This window comes from Alosa sapidissima, chromosome 4 (genome assembly GCF_018492685.1).
Source record: "Alosa sapidissima isolate fAloSap1 chromosome 4, fAloSap1.pri, whole genome shotgun sequence".
In the NCBI taxonomy this organism is placed as follows: domain Eukaryota; kingdom Metazoa; phylum Chordata; class Actinopteri; order Clupeiformes; family Clupeidae; genus Alosa; species Alosa sapidissima.
The window spans coordinates 29,589,794-29,603,375 of record NC_055960.1 but is presented as its reverse complement, the minus strand read 5'-3'; the positions used below and the strand labels follow the sequence as shown (position 1 = coordinate 29,603,375).

At 45.3% G+C, this 13,582-nt stretch overlaps 1 protein-coding gene across 4 annotated transcripts in view; it reads right to left on the bottom strand.

Moving 5' to 3' along the window:
- The window catches only part of srpk1b (SRSF protein kinase 1b), a 55,314-nt gene that overhangs the window by 24,855 nt on the left and 16,877 nt on the right, over window positions 1-13,582 (bottom strand). For all 4 annotated transcript variants that reach the window (XM_042088303.1, XM_042088301.1, XM_042088305.1 and 1 more), the window contains 2 exons: window positions 1,939-2,054; window positions 87-195 (listed from right to left, as the gene is read on the bottom strand). In XM_042088303.1, the coding sequence (XP_041944237.1) occupies window positions 87-195; window positions 1,939-2,054 (225 nt within the window). The remainder of the gene's footprint in view (window positions 1-86; window positions 196-1,938; window positions 2,055-13,582) is intronic.

The window sequence follows — 13,582 nt, the reverse complement described above, 5'->3', positions numbered from 1 at the left end:
ACACACACACACAAATTCATTGATCCTGGAAGCATAGACCACAATAACCCACAACAGACAAGGGTGACCTGATCCCTGCTACTTACTGGACGTCCCAGGCCAACCACACAGTGGAGAAGTGACCCCAGCCAAGCTTCCGGATCACATGGTAGCGTCCGTTAAACAGGTCACCGATCTTCACGTGGTGATAGCCACCTGGGGGAGGGAACCGAGTTTACTTTCACAACTGAAGACACAGTCAGGGTACATATGCTAAAGTGGAGAGAGACACAGTCAGGGTACATATGCTAAAATGGAGAGAGACACAGTCAGGGTACATATGCTAAAGTGGAGAGAGACACAGAGATGCTACAAAGAGCCTGTTTGTGGAGTAGTACGGCGGTCAGCCAACATACTGTACCACTGATGACGGTTCCAGCCTCTAATGCTTCAGCAGAGACTACTTATGCATTAATTATTACTAATAAATGTGTGTGTGCATGCGTGTGCACACCCTGGTCTCTGGCAGTAGTCGTTGGGGTGTGTGTGTGTGTGTGTGTGTGTGTGTGTGTGGTGTGTGTGTGCACACCTTTGGTATGCAAAGTAACATCATAGTTGGTAGATGGAAACTTTCCCATTTCAGCCCGCTTGTGTTCGCGCTCGCAAGCTGTGGTCGCTGACGTTTCCTTTTTGACATTTTCCTTATCTAGCCTACAGCAAGTGCACACATCAACAATAACAAAGTGTTCTCGTTGACTGAAATGGAGGGAAATCAGTGATTTTGTTTGATATTGACTTGGCAACAAACCGCGAATGTAACAATATTGTGCAGGCTACGGTTACGGAGTCAAGTGAGGTGGAAAGTTATATAGGCCTAGGCTAAATTACTCAGATAGACCTACAATATTACATTTTAAAAATGAAAGTCGAACTAAAATAAAATACATTTTAATTAAATACTCATTAATTATTTTCAAAAGCTGAGCCGCATCAGAGGGATCAAAGAGCCGCAGGTTGCCGACTCCTGGCCTAACACAATCTGAATTTGAGAATAAACCTAAAATGTAGGCCTATACTAAAGCAAAAATACACCGTCCTTTGGCTATATTTTAAAGGAACATGCTCTAGGCTACCGTTTGAAAGTTATTAAACAACACGCATTTGCTGCATTTCAAATAAAGTGCACGCCTAAAACGTCTGTTATAAACAACGAATGAATGAGTGATATGGTTCAAGCATGGCCAGGCCCAGGCAGGTTAGCCTTAAAAGCTTTTTTCAGAGGCCAGAAGCGACAGATGATGGCGAATCGGTAACGCCTGAAGCCTCAGATGTCCGGTCAGCTCCACCACCACCAGAGAAAAAGCCGAAGTGTCAGGCGTATCGGTCGGAATCAGTGACCAAAAGAAAAAGAAACTAAACATTTTCCAGATTAGGAAATATTTCTTAATTTAGTGTTATCAAATAAAGAGGCATAGCATCAGGGGGTAGTGGTGTGAGCGCTCATTCAATGTGTGTGCGCATCTGCGCAAGTGAAACTGTTGAACCACTAGAGATAATGTGGGTAGAAGCAACAAACAACGTTATTTAAAACAATGAAAGAAGCGGATTCTTGCTGCCTATGATAGAGCATAGAGACTGGTTAGCCAAATCCAAAAAATGGAAATAACAGATCTTTAAATTGACATTAGTTAAGCATGTTTTAACTCCACTTGACTAATTAAGAAGTGATAATAGGATATTTGACCGGCATATCATCATAATGTCCGGAAAACTAAACCTCTGCCGGTCAATTTGACCGACACCATTTTTTTTCAAGCGGAAACGTTGGAGTGTGGGCCCTGGTCTCGTACCCTTGCAGTAGTCGTTGGGGTGTGTGTGTGTGTGTGTGTGTGTGTGTGTGTGTGTGTGTGTGTGTGTGTGTGTGTGTGTGTGTGTGTGTGTGTGTGTGTGGTCTCGTACCCTTGCAGTAGTCATTGGGGTCCTCCTGCTCCTCGTCATCTGAGCCCAGGATCTCGTCTGTCTCTGGGAGGGGGGAGTCGGTCTGCTGGGACGCTCCCCGCGGATGGGGGTCAGGCCTGGGGGGTGGACAGACACACACACACTCAGCTGAACAACAAGCTGCAGGTCAATATTTTATTTTCAAAATAAAACATTTTCAAACATTTATGTTCAAAATATAAGGCCGGAGTCTCCTGCCTGTGGTCAGTGTTCATTTAGTCCGTATTCTGGATGGATGTTGATGAAATGGAGCAACGTTTGAAACATTGTATCTGCTCTCAGACAACAAGGCAGCATGAATAAGGCTTTGGGGGAGGGGGACACCCACACAACTGTCCATCAAACAACATCTAAACTTGGACCTGTCCTATGAGAATAAAGAACACTACACTGTTCATCAAAAACAGCAAAAGTGGTCACTCACAACCCAGCCAGACACACACACACAGTACAGAATAAGGCCATAACAGGCCATCGCTGGGTAAACACATTAAAATGAAAAAGGAAAACATCAGAAAAAGACAGGACATGGCGATGGTTAAGTGAAAGATGCTTATGCAACATCTAAATGGCCAGATCGCATAATAGAGCCGCCTCCTGTGCACATCTCACCCACTTAAAGGGGCCTTGGAATCTACCATTTCATTTGACTCCATTATGATGATACTGTACATTGGCCAAAACCCCCGCCCACACACACACACACAATTACTTTAAAAGAATGGATGTGGATTTTTGTTTTTATCCCCTGCTTTTCTTTCAGCCATCAAGAAAAGAACACCTTCACTTTTCTCTCTGTAAATCCCCAGAGAGAGAGAGAGAGAGAGAGAGAGAGAGAGAGAGAGAGAGAGAGAGAGAGAGAGAGAGAGAGATAGAGAGAGAGAGAGAGAGAGAGAGATTTCTTCTCCCCTTGTTACGATCAAGACGTGCCAAGTGTTCGGTTGGAGGGGACGGCGGGTGTGCAGGCGGATGGACGAAGCGGCGGCCATCTCTCTGGACGGACGCCGAGAGCCCTGTGTGTGTGTGTGTGTGTGTGTGTGTGTGTGTGTGTGTGTGTGTGTGTGTGTGTGTGTGTGTGTGAGAGAGGAGGGAGATGAGACGGGTCCCTGCAGGCCGCTGGCTAATTCAACAGGAGATTAGTGCCAGTGTTTAAGACCGTTTGAAGTCTTCTGTGCAGTCCACACACAGGCGATGGAGAATGGTGAACGAGCTGCTTACTAAGTGCCATGCTGAGACACTTCCCAAATTAGCACCCACGTTACAATCTAAAACAGGATAAGTGTGTGTGTCTGTGTGTGTCTGTGTGTGTGCATGTGTATTCCAAAACGTGTTTGTGTGTACTACTTACTCCGTGTCATGCTGAGACACTGAAAATGAGCTCTGTGTTGCAATATGGAGCAGGACGAACATGCCAGCCTCAGCAATAAGACTCTGCACACTCTCTCCACACACACACACACACACACGCCACTGCAACACACCATCTCTGCAGCCCAGTGGAATATTTAGAACCCAAAGTGAAATGTCACTGTTCCCTAGATCTGCACTACATCCATACAAAAGTCAGGAAAGCACAGTGAACTTGAACACACACACACACACACACACGATGTACCACGGCTCTCCCACAACTTTGGTCCTGTGCTGGACGGGACTGGTCTCATCTTAGACTGATGTCGGGAGTGTTATGTAGCTCTGGATGTGGATCAGTCATGGTGTGTGTGTGTGTGTGTGTTTAGGAAGTTTCCTTCGAGCCACAGGACTTGGCGACGAAAAAAGCAAACATGTCACATTGAAGCGAGAAACTAGAGCAGCAAATGCAGTCTAATTTTAAGACAAGCACTCAGGCTGCCATGATGCCACCCCCCCACCCCCCCCTCAAGGACACGCTACTGGTTCATACCACTGCACTGCTCCTGATGAGTCTCATGAGCAACACACACATAGCGTAAAGTGAACACTAGGGGTGTAAAGGTACACACATTCGTACAGAACCGTTTAGGTACAGGACGTTAGGTTCCATACAGATGTACCGAATACTGAATGCAGGATTACACCGCTGGAGGCAAAAATAAACAAGTCACTCTATTGGGGGCGAGTTAGAAAAAGACTTTCAAATAAGGTAGAAAACCGCACTCTCAAGCGTTGCTTTTAATGGCCTAATAATATCTTTATTGGACCATGGATGCTTCAACAGTGTGTTGTGAGCACCCAAACAGGCTTTGAAGGGCCCTGTGTCATCAGCAGATGGGCTGAGTGCTACGGTGTGGCCCGTCAACAAAAATGTCAAAAGAAAAAGGAAAGAAAAACAAACAATAATATCAAACACAACACACTCAGAGACACATAGCCACATAGCTGCTCAGACCATCTTAAAGCTGCAGCTCCCTCCCGATGTTTCTAAGAAAGACTCTAGGTTATGTGTAGCCTAGTTAGCGGAATTCCCAGGGAACGCCTTGGAAAAAGAAATACTGTATGACTCTGTGGATTGTATCTATGCCCTTAAACTCTGAATGCCTTGACAACCTCAGCATAGTACAGAACAGGACGCATATTGTGCCATAAAAGATTCAGTGTACAGTTCAATAACTAAAAGCACATGCACTTTTCAATAACTAATGACAAGCAAGCACACACACACACATTTGGTGCTGTACTGTTCAAAAAATAATGCCACACTTTTAGGAATCTGTTCAATAACCAATGCAATACACACACACACACTCTTTAAAATACTGTACACACGGGGGGGGGGGGGGGGGGAGAGAGAGAGAGAGAGAGAGAGAGAGAGAGAGAGAGAGAGATGACTACAGACTGGGGTCATACATTTCAAGCCACCTCCCGATTCAATACTATATTAAAATATATTGAAAGAAAAGTTAGGTGGAAAAACCTTTAACTACATCCTAACAAGGCAACGCAGAGCAGGTTTACGTGCGTAATGCACACACACACAAATATTCATCAATATATACCAACACACAGAAACACACACAGACAAGACGACACAAAACAAGACAACTTTATTATCATTGTAAAGAGACACATTTGCGCTCACACACACACACACACAAACAAACCGACACACAAACCAATTCAGACACAAGCTAGAGCAGTCCTGGTAAGTGTTTGATGTGGAAACGGTGTAAGATCAGACAAAGCTCTTTTGTGCACCACTGGCCTGACGCTCAGGACACGCTGAACTCATTCACCACTCACTCGACTGCGTTGGGCTGAGATCGTCTGCGTCTCGTCTTAATTAGGGGAAGCAGACAGAAGCTGCTCATTAGTCAAGCTCAGGGCACAGGAGTGAGATAATAACAGTCTCACACACACTGATACTTTACTGCAGCTGCATCTAACAGACACACACACGTAAACATTCACACATTCACAGACACACAAGCATAGACACGCAGTAGTCGGAGTAGGGAAGGAGAGGCACTGCAGTTTTACTGCTGCACCCTCTCACACACACACACACACACACACTCCCCTCAGGCATGGCATTAAGCAGATGTTCATGACAAGAGCAGCCCAGAAAAACAGGGCTCTTTGTGTGTGTGTGTTTATGTGTATACGTGTGTGTGTGTGTGTATGTGTGTGTGTGCGCTCTGGACTCACCTGACCTGCACAATCAGCAAATCTTTCTCCCTCCACACACAGTACAGCCCAAAAACACACACCAGAGACAAACAAATGAAGCACACAAACACACACACACACAGACGTAGGGGTGTCACGATTGTCCAAATCCTCGATTCGATTTCATTTTCGATTTTAAAGTCATGATTCGATTTCATTTTCAATCTTTTTTAATATCACTTGTAATGCATTCCTCAAATGCCGTTTGCTTTTGGGCAATTCCACGCAAAACTGTCACATCCATAACTAAATACCATGGCATTGTACACAGAACAAACATTAAACACAGGCGTAAACCTTGTGAAATGAAACAACACAGATTGATAATTTGATTGTTTCAGCACACTCCGAAGATACCCAAGGTTAGTGTTCATGGAATATGCACCTATCAATGTGCATTTTATGCCTTAAAGTAATTTCGGACTGTAACTAGATCATCTTTTCACTGGCTAAGTTGAGTAAGTTAGTTTTAAATGACGTGAATGAATGACAAAATACTTCCACAGCGGTGATTTCAGAGTAGCAAGACGGGCTTTTATTTCGGTTGGTTGGTTAGAGGAGTGTTGACGCTGTCATTGGGGGTGTGGCTACATCGTCGATTCTACCTTTGAGTTCAAAGTTAGAGACTGAGATGTAATTTCGATCGATTTTGACTTAACACCCCTACAAATGTGTGTGTGAAGAGCTAAATTACCATAAACACTCACTCGTGTGTTAAAAAGGCAACCTCAGTAATGCACCGTTGTGCAGATGTACTGAATTCTGCGTTAGGGCGATGGTTTAGAAGGTGATCTGGCTAAGACAGTGTTAGTAAGATTCAGCTTTGTGAAGCTTCAGCGACACACACACACACACACACACACACACACACAAACAAACAAACCCACAGCTGGCAGTGCCATTTAAAGTGGGCATGCCCATGTGCCAGTCAGGAAACAGAGAGGCAGAACAAAGGAACCTTAAAGTTCAAGTTCAAGTCAAAACTGACTGATATTCAGCAGACGAGACGCTTTCTATCCAAAGTGCCACGGACTCCCATCGACCCCGCGTGGGCCAACGGTCACTGGATGGCGTTAGCGCTGCTCCACCTCACCCGGTATGCGATGCTGGTTCTGTTAATTACGGCGCTGCTGCGGCGCAGGGTGAGGGTGTAATCCAATCCCATTTGTCTGCCTGTTAAAGAGAGCCCTATTGATCCCAGATCAATCGATCACGCTCCCTGCTGCACGCCTGGCTTTCACAGAACAACGCTCAGGATCTGTTACTCAACAACATTGCGCTAATGTAACAAGAGTGTTATTCACACACACACACAAATCCGCAGACTAACACACACACACACACACTCACACACAGATACCCTGATATACACACAGATGCACAAACACCAACATTTAAAAAAAAAAAAAAAGATGAAAACGTTTCTTTTTTTGATTCCATATTTCTCCCACATTGTCAACCTTTTGGCATGAGGCAGTGTCATTTTCAGTCAGAACAAACATATTGGTCAAGAGAAAAATATTAAATGAATATTTGCCAGGGGTATGAATAATATTGTTCTTAACTATACAGTGAGTGATGGACCCGCACACAGAAACAAATACACACACACTCACACACGCTTGCACAAGCACACATCTGTATTCAAGCCGCCTCTGCAGCAGCATTTGATCTGAGAAAGAGAGAGTGATTGCCTCGAGGAGGGTGTGAAAAGCCTGTTAAGAAGATGGATGACTGGTGTTCCCTGTACATACACACACACACACACACACACTCTAACAGGGTTAACAGCAAATTCCACCCTGCTACTGATGCTGACACACTCTCCCTCCGTGGCAGGGTTAACTGCGAATCCCATCCCTTCACTTAGCAGCAGTAAGCAGTAAGCACAGGAGATGAATCCTGCCTGACACACCACCACGCCCACATAGAGGCGCACACACACACACACACACACACACACACAAACAGACAAACACACACATGCACGCCCACATAGAGGCACACACAACCAGGAACACACACACACAGTGTGTGCCCATATATAGGCACACACACACACGCACACCCACATACAGACACACACACATCTTATGAATCCAGCTCTCACATCTTTCATTAAGCTGAGAGGACTTCAGAAGAGTCAAACATGAAGAAGGAGTGGAGGATAGAGGAGGGACTGATGGAAGTGTGGAGTGGAGGATAGGAGGGACTGATGGAGGTGTGGAGTGGAGGATAGAGGAGAAGCTGGTGGAGGTGTGGAGTGGAGGATAGAGGAGGGGTTGGTGGAGGAAAAGAAAACAGGAGAGAAGAACAGAACTAGACACCAGCAGCTTTTACATTATACAGTGTGTGTGTACAGCATGGCTATATTAGATACACAGCTTTTACATTATACAGTGTAAAGAGAGTGGGGCCACTTCCGCCATAGGCAACGAGAAAGGGGGACTACGGCAGGAGGAGAAGAGGAGGGGAGGAGGGGAGAAGAGGAGGAGAGGAGGAGAGGTTTAATATTCATTTATTAAATCAATCCTCCAGCGAGGACATCACCGCCTCATTGCAATACATCATAGACAACCTCCAGTAGAGACCATGTTATTAGAGCCACAGGCATACCAGCCCAATATTAAAAAGGTGTAGAGGAGAGAGATAAGATGAAGAGAGCAGAGGAGAAGAGAGGGGAGGAGAGGAGAGATGATGAGAAGAATAGAGTAGAGGAGAAGAGAGGGGAGGAGAGGAGAGATGATGAGAAGAATAGAGTAGAGGAGAAGAGAGGGGAGGAGAGGAGAGATGATGAGAAGAATAGAATAGAGGAGAAGAGAGGGGAGGAGAGGAGAGATGATGAGAAGAATAGAGTAGAGGAGAAGAGAGGGGAGGAGAGGAGAGATGATGAGAAGAATAGAGTAGAGGAGAAGAGAGGGGAGGAGAGGAGAGATGATGAGAAGAATAGAGTAGAGGAGAAGAGGGGGAGGAGGAGAGGAGAGGTGAGGAGAGGAAGGGTGGTGGTTGTGGTCACTAAGCAAGGTTAACTGTATCTAGGCATGGCCCAATGCGTTGGATGTGTCCGGTCCAAGGAGGAAGGCCTTGAGAGGAACCCTTACGACAATAGAAAAAAAAAAGACTATAAAAGACATCAATAACTTGGAGTGAGCCCTTCTGTTGTGATGTGTGGATACTACAGCATATAGGACATCACACCCAACCACCAGCAAAAGGGAGAGTGCAATGTTCATTTAGAATTCTATTTGTACATAGGAACCATGAGCCATGTTGTACAGAAAAGAGCGGAGGAGGGGGAGAGGAGGGGAGGGGGTTGGGTTGGGTTGGACGCTGGTGCCATTAACCATGTGCAGCAGGAACCATGTTGTGAGAAACAGTTTATTCATAATGAGGAGAGAGGGAAGAGAGATGGAGAAATGGAGGAGAGGAGAGAGGGATGCACGATGGATGAATGAGATGGGTGTGGGGTTAGTGGGAGTTGCCATTAAAGGGACACCAGGCAACGTTTTCGTGTTAATTACTCATCTTCGTAAGTCGGTATATGGTTAAATGACTCATTACGGGGCGAATGAAGACTCTCTCGCCCGCCCCTACTGCCTGTAGGAAGAATATTCCGCTTGCAAGTTCAGTGTATCGTACCCGCCGACCGAAGCAGGATCAGTTTACATCCTGCATCCACAGCACAGAGGCAGGCTAACAACGCTAGCAATTGTTGCAAACGTGTGTATAATGGCAGAGCCGGCGAAGAAACAGCGAAAACCCTTGACGGAAGATGCAAAGAAAAGGAAGAGAGCTTCAGACCGAGCGAGGGGGAGTTTCGTAGAGAAAAAGCATCAGGCTTGCCTGGTGTCCCTTTAAGCATGTTCTCCAGTTCAGTAATAAGCAGAGGAGGAGAGGAAAGGGGGATGGATGAGAGAAGGACCGATGGAGGAGAGGAGAGAGCAGTGGGGGGGTGGAGGTAGCTGACGGCGCCATTAAGTGGAGTCATCCGTGTGATCAGTAACAGTTTATTAATCATAAGGGGAGGGAGAGAGAGAGAGAGAGCGAGAGAGAGAAAGAAAGAGAGAGAGAGAGAGAGAAGATGGGAGGGGGAATAAAGGGGAAAAGCAGAGGAGTGGCAAGATGAAGGATGTGAGAGGTGGGGAGATATTGAGGCCATTAAGTGGGGTCATTGGCATGTTCAGTGGGTACCTGGCTGCTGTGTAAAAGCTCAATTTACGAGCCAATTTCACAGGGCCGCATAAGAGCAGCGTGCTCCCTCATGGACTCTCATCAGAGACTAGGCCAGGCACTGAAGAGAGGAGGAGGGAGAGAGAGAGAGGGACGGAGAGGGATGGAGAGATGGAGGGATGGAGAGGGAGAGGGATGGAGAGAGGGAAGGACGGAGACAGATATGAAGGAGGGGAGAATGATGGAGAGATGAATTATGATGATGGAGGTGCAGAGGGACGACGGTCTGAGGGGTCGGAGAGAGTGTTCCGTCTCTGAAACTCGACACGAGATGGCAGCCATCACGGCAGACACAGACAGCCTCCCATCGCATCAGATCACACTTAACACACTGCTGTTATTCACCATGGCATCAGATCACACTTAACACACCGCTGTTATTCACCATGGCATCAGATCACACTTAACACACCGCTGTTATTCACCATGGCATCAGATCACACTTAACACACTGCTGTTATTAGTCTTCCCGGAAAACAACATTCTCCCCAGATATGAGCAGCAGCATCGGCCTCCAGGGAAACAAACAAACAAACAGCTGAGCCATAACCTATAACCTTATTCTATTTTTATTTTATTTATCCTTTATCTTACCAGGTGAGTCCCATTGAGATTTTACATTTTTCTTTTTCCAAGGGAGCCCTGGGCTTGCAAAAGTAAAAAAAACCTTTTCAGACGAGGCTGAGGACTCCTTTCAGACAGAGCCCTGATCAATGTGACCAGAGACATCTGTGAAGCGCTCTCGGGTCCTCAAAGCTTTTCAATACGCTCGTCTAGGACAATTATGAGCCTCTGTTGGTCAATAAAGAGGAAAAGACCTGCAGGTTTATTGACAGAAATCAAAGGAAAAAGACTGAAAATAATGATGGCTTACCCTCAGTAATCTCCAGACAGGGTTACTTTGCTACATTATTACATTGTTGAGAAATGTCTAGACTGTTAGCACTGACTAGCTTGAATAAAAAGGTAGCAGGTGGCAGGCCATATGTCTGCTTTAGGCATGCACTGATAGTGAAATTTTGAATGAATACCGATACCAATGTTTAAAATAACAATTTGGTGGATAACTGATGCTGATACCGATATTTGTTTGTTTGTTTACTTCATTTTTGTTTAGGAAACAAAAATGGTCTCTGAATCTCGGGCATCTCTGAATGCCCAAGTCCACGAATAACAACATTTAACTACTGCAGACTTGATGCAACAAAACAGATAAACATCAGCCTCCGTCATGGATAAATGTCATACTAATTTGCTGATGGCCAAGATCAGTCAAATCAGTATATATCAGCTAATACACCGACGTAGGTTTGCTCCAGTCTGCTTTCTTTGTGATTGCCCTTCAGGGACAAATACATTTGATTGAATTGAATGGAATTGCTCAGCCACGCTTTTAATTCCTCTTTTAATTCCACCTATAAAAGCTTTCTGTCTCTCCATTCCTCTCTCTCCATCTGTGCATCTCCTTCTCTTCTTCTGATCTTCCTGTTCCCATCTCTCTAAAATCTCTCTCTCTCTCTCTCTCTCTCTCTCTCTGACTTAATCATTACTTATTATGTCTGCAGTATGGCCATTCCCATCCCTCCCTCACTCCATCTATCCAGCCCTCCCTCATTCCATCCATCCATCCCTCCTTCCCTTACTCCATCTCTCTATTCATCCCTCTCTCCACTCTCACTATCCATCTTCCTCTCCTTCCTCCATCTTATCTTCTTTCTTCATCCACCTTTGTGATCACTCCTCACCTGGGGAAATTCAAAATCAAAACGCTCTGCACTAGTTTGCTACAGATTCCAGTTGCACAACAACATGCAACAAGCTTTTGAGGTAGTATATAGAGTATAACTTAGAGCATGCCATATTAAAGAGGGCCATGTGTAGAGCATGCCATTTTAAAGAGGCAGAGGTGCTTTCCTATCAGTGTGGACATGTGTGCAGAGAGAGAGGGGCAGTGTCCACTGTGTGTCCACCTGAAGGAAATTAAAAATAGATACAGAAAACATTTTGAAAAGAAAGCAAACAATGACCTCAGCTGTGCTTGCACAAGCAACAAAGCGTTCCAGGCACCACTGATTGTGTTGAATCAAACATATTTGCAACATTTGTCTAGTTTGAACTCAACCCAGAATACCTTGGTCACTCGTCCACTCTTTCTCTGTGTCTCTCCATTCTGACTCATCCCTCTGCAGGTAAGCACTTGTCATCTGTTTCTCTCCCTTCTTCCTCCATTCCCCCTCCACTCCATCTCTCCTCTCTTTCTTTTCCCTCTCTCCTGCTCCCTCTTTTTCTCTGTGCTGTGCTGCAGGTCAGAGCTTGTGTGTGGGAGGTTTCTATTTCAAATGGACATCCTTAGCAACCAGTCACTGCTGAGACTGAGCACACACACACACACACACACACACACACATACATACGGACACACATACACATACGCACACACATACATACATGTACGCATACACAGACATACAGAGACACACAACAATCTGAAAAAAAAAAAGCAAATGACAGCGACATTAGATAGGAAGAGGGAGAAAGAAAAATGGAGAACAGGAGTGAGTGTTATCTAACTCCAGCAGCCTTGCCTTCATTCTCTCACATTCTCTTCTCAGTGCTGATGTGTCTGCTTTGGTAACACTGACGAGGAAAAACTCGAGCCAATAACACAGATTAGCGCTACAACACCAGAGACATGGAAAAGAGAGAGACACAGAGAGATGGAGAGAAGAGATGGCGTGATGGATGGAATGTGAATGCTTTGGCAATACAACATATAATTTATCATGCCAATAGAGCATTTGAATTGAACTGAGAAAGAGGAAGAGGGTGAGGAAGACTAGAAAGGGTAGAGAGAGAGAGAGAGAGAGAGAGAGAGGAGGAGGAGCTGGACATTAACTGTTGAGCATGTCCAGAGCTTCTGCGAGTATGCCAGCAGGAGACCAATGAGACAGTGCAGAGTGTGACAGGGTTAAATATCACAAATGCAGTCACCAATGCACCTCTAGCGTACAGTATAGTATAGAGTCTTTTTCACACACATCATTACATTCCATGCAGGATATACACAGCCTCACACATATCACACATAACATAACACACCCCCCCCCCACCTAGTTTCCCTCACTTCCCTACACACATACACAAACACACACACACACACACACACACACACTCCAATATGATTCTTTGGTAGCCCAATATATACACATCCCCTTCCCATAAACACATAAACACACATTTGACAACTCCAATTCTGGGAGACGCACACACGCACAAACTTCAGGCATCTCATAGTTAACGTCCACTCATCTGCTGTTCAATTAAACGAGAGTTCAACTCAGTCCATTCAGTCCAAAGTTCAACTCCATCGATTCAGTCAGAAATCAATTCACCTGGAGTTCAACTCCGCTAATTTAGACTGCAAAAGCATCTCAAAAGCTACATCACCAAGACCTCCATCTCCCAAAATGCATCTTTCCACCCAGAAGTCCATACCAGTACCTACAGCCACACCTTCTCCTGTGGCGTATATGTGTGGGGTAGGGGTTCTGCAACAACGCGCTGACTAGAACTAACCTCTGGGAGTTTAAAAGCAGGACATCCTTGCTTTTGCTCTCTCTCTCTCTCTCTCTCTCTCTCTCAACACACATACAGTACACACACACACACACACCATCTTTCTCTGCATCTCAGTCTTTTTCACAAACATGTTATACACACACACGCACTT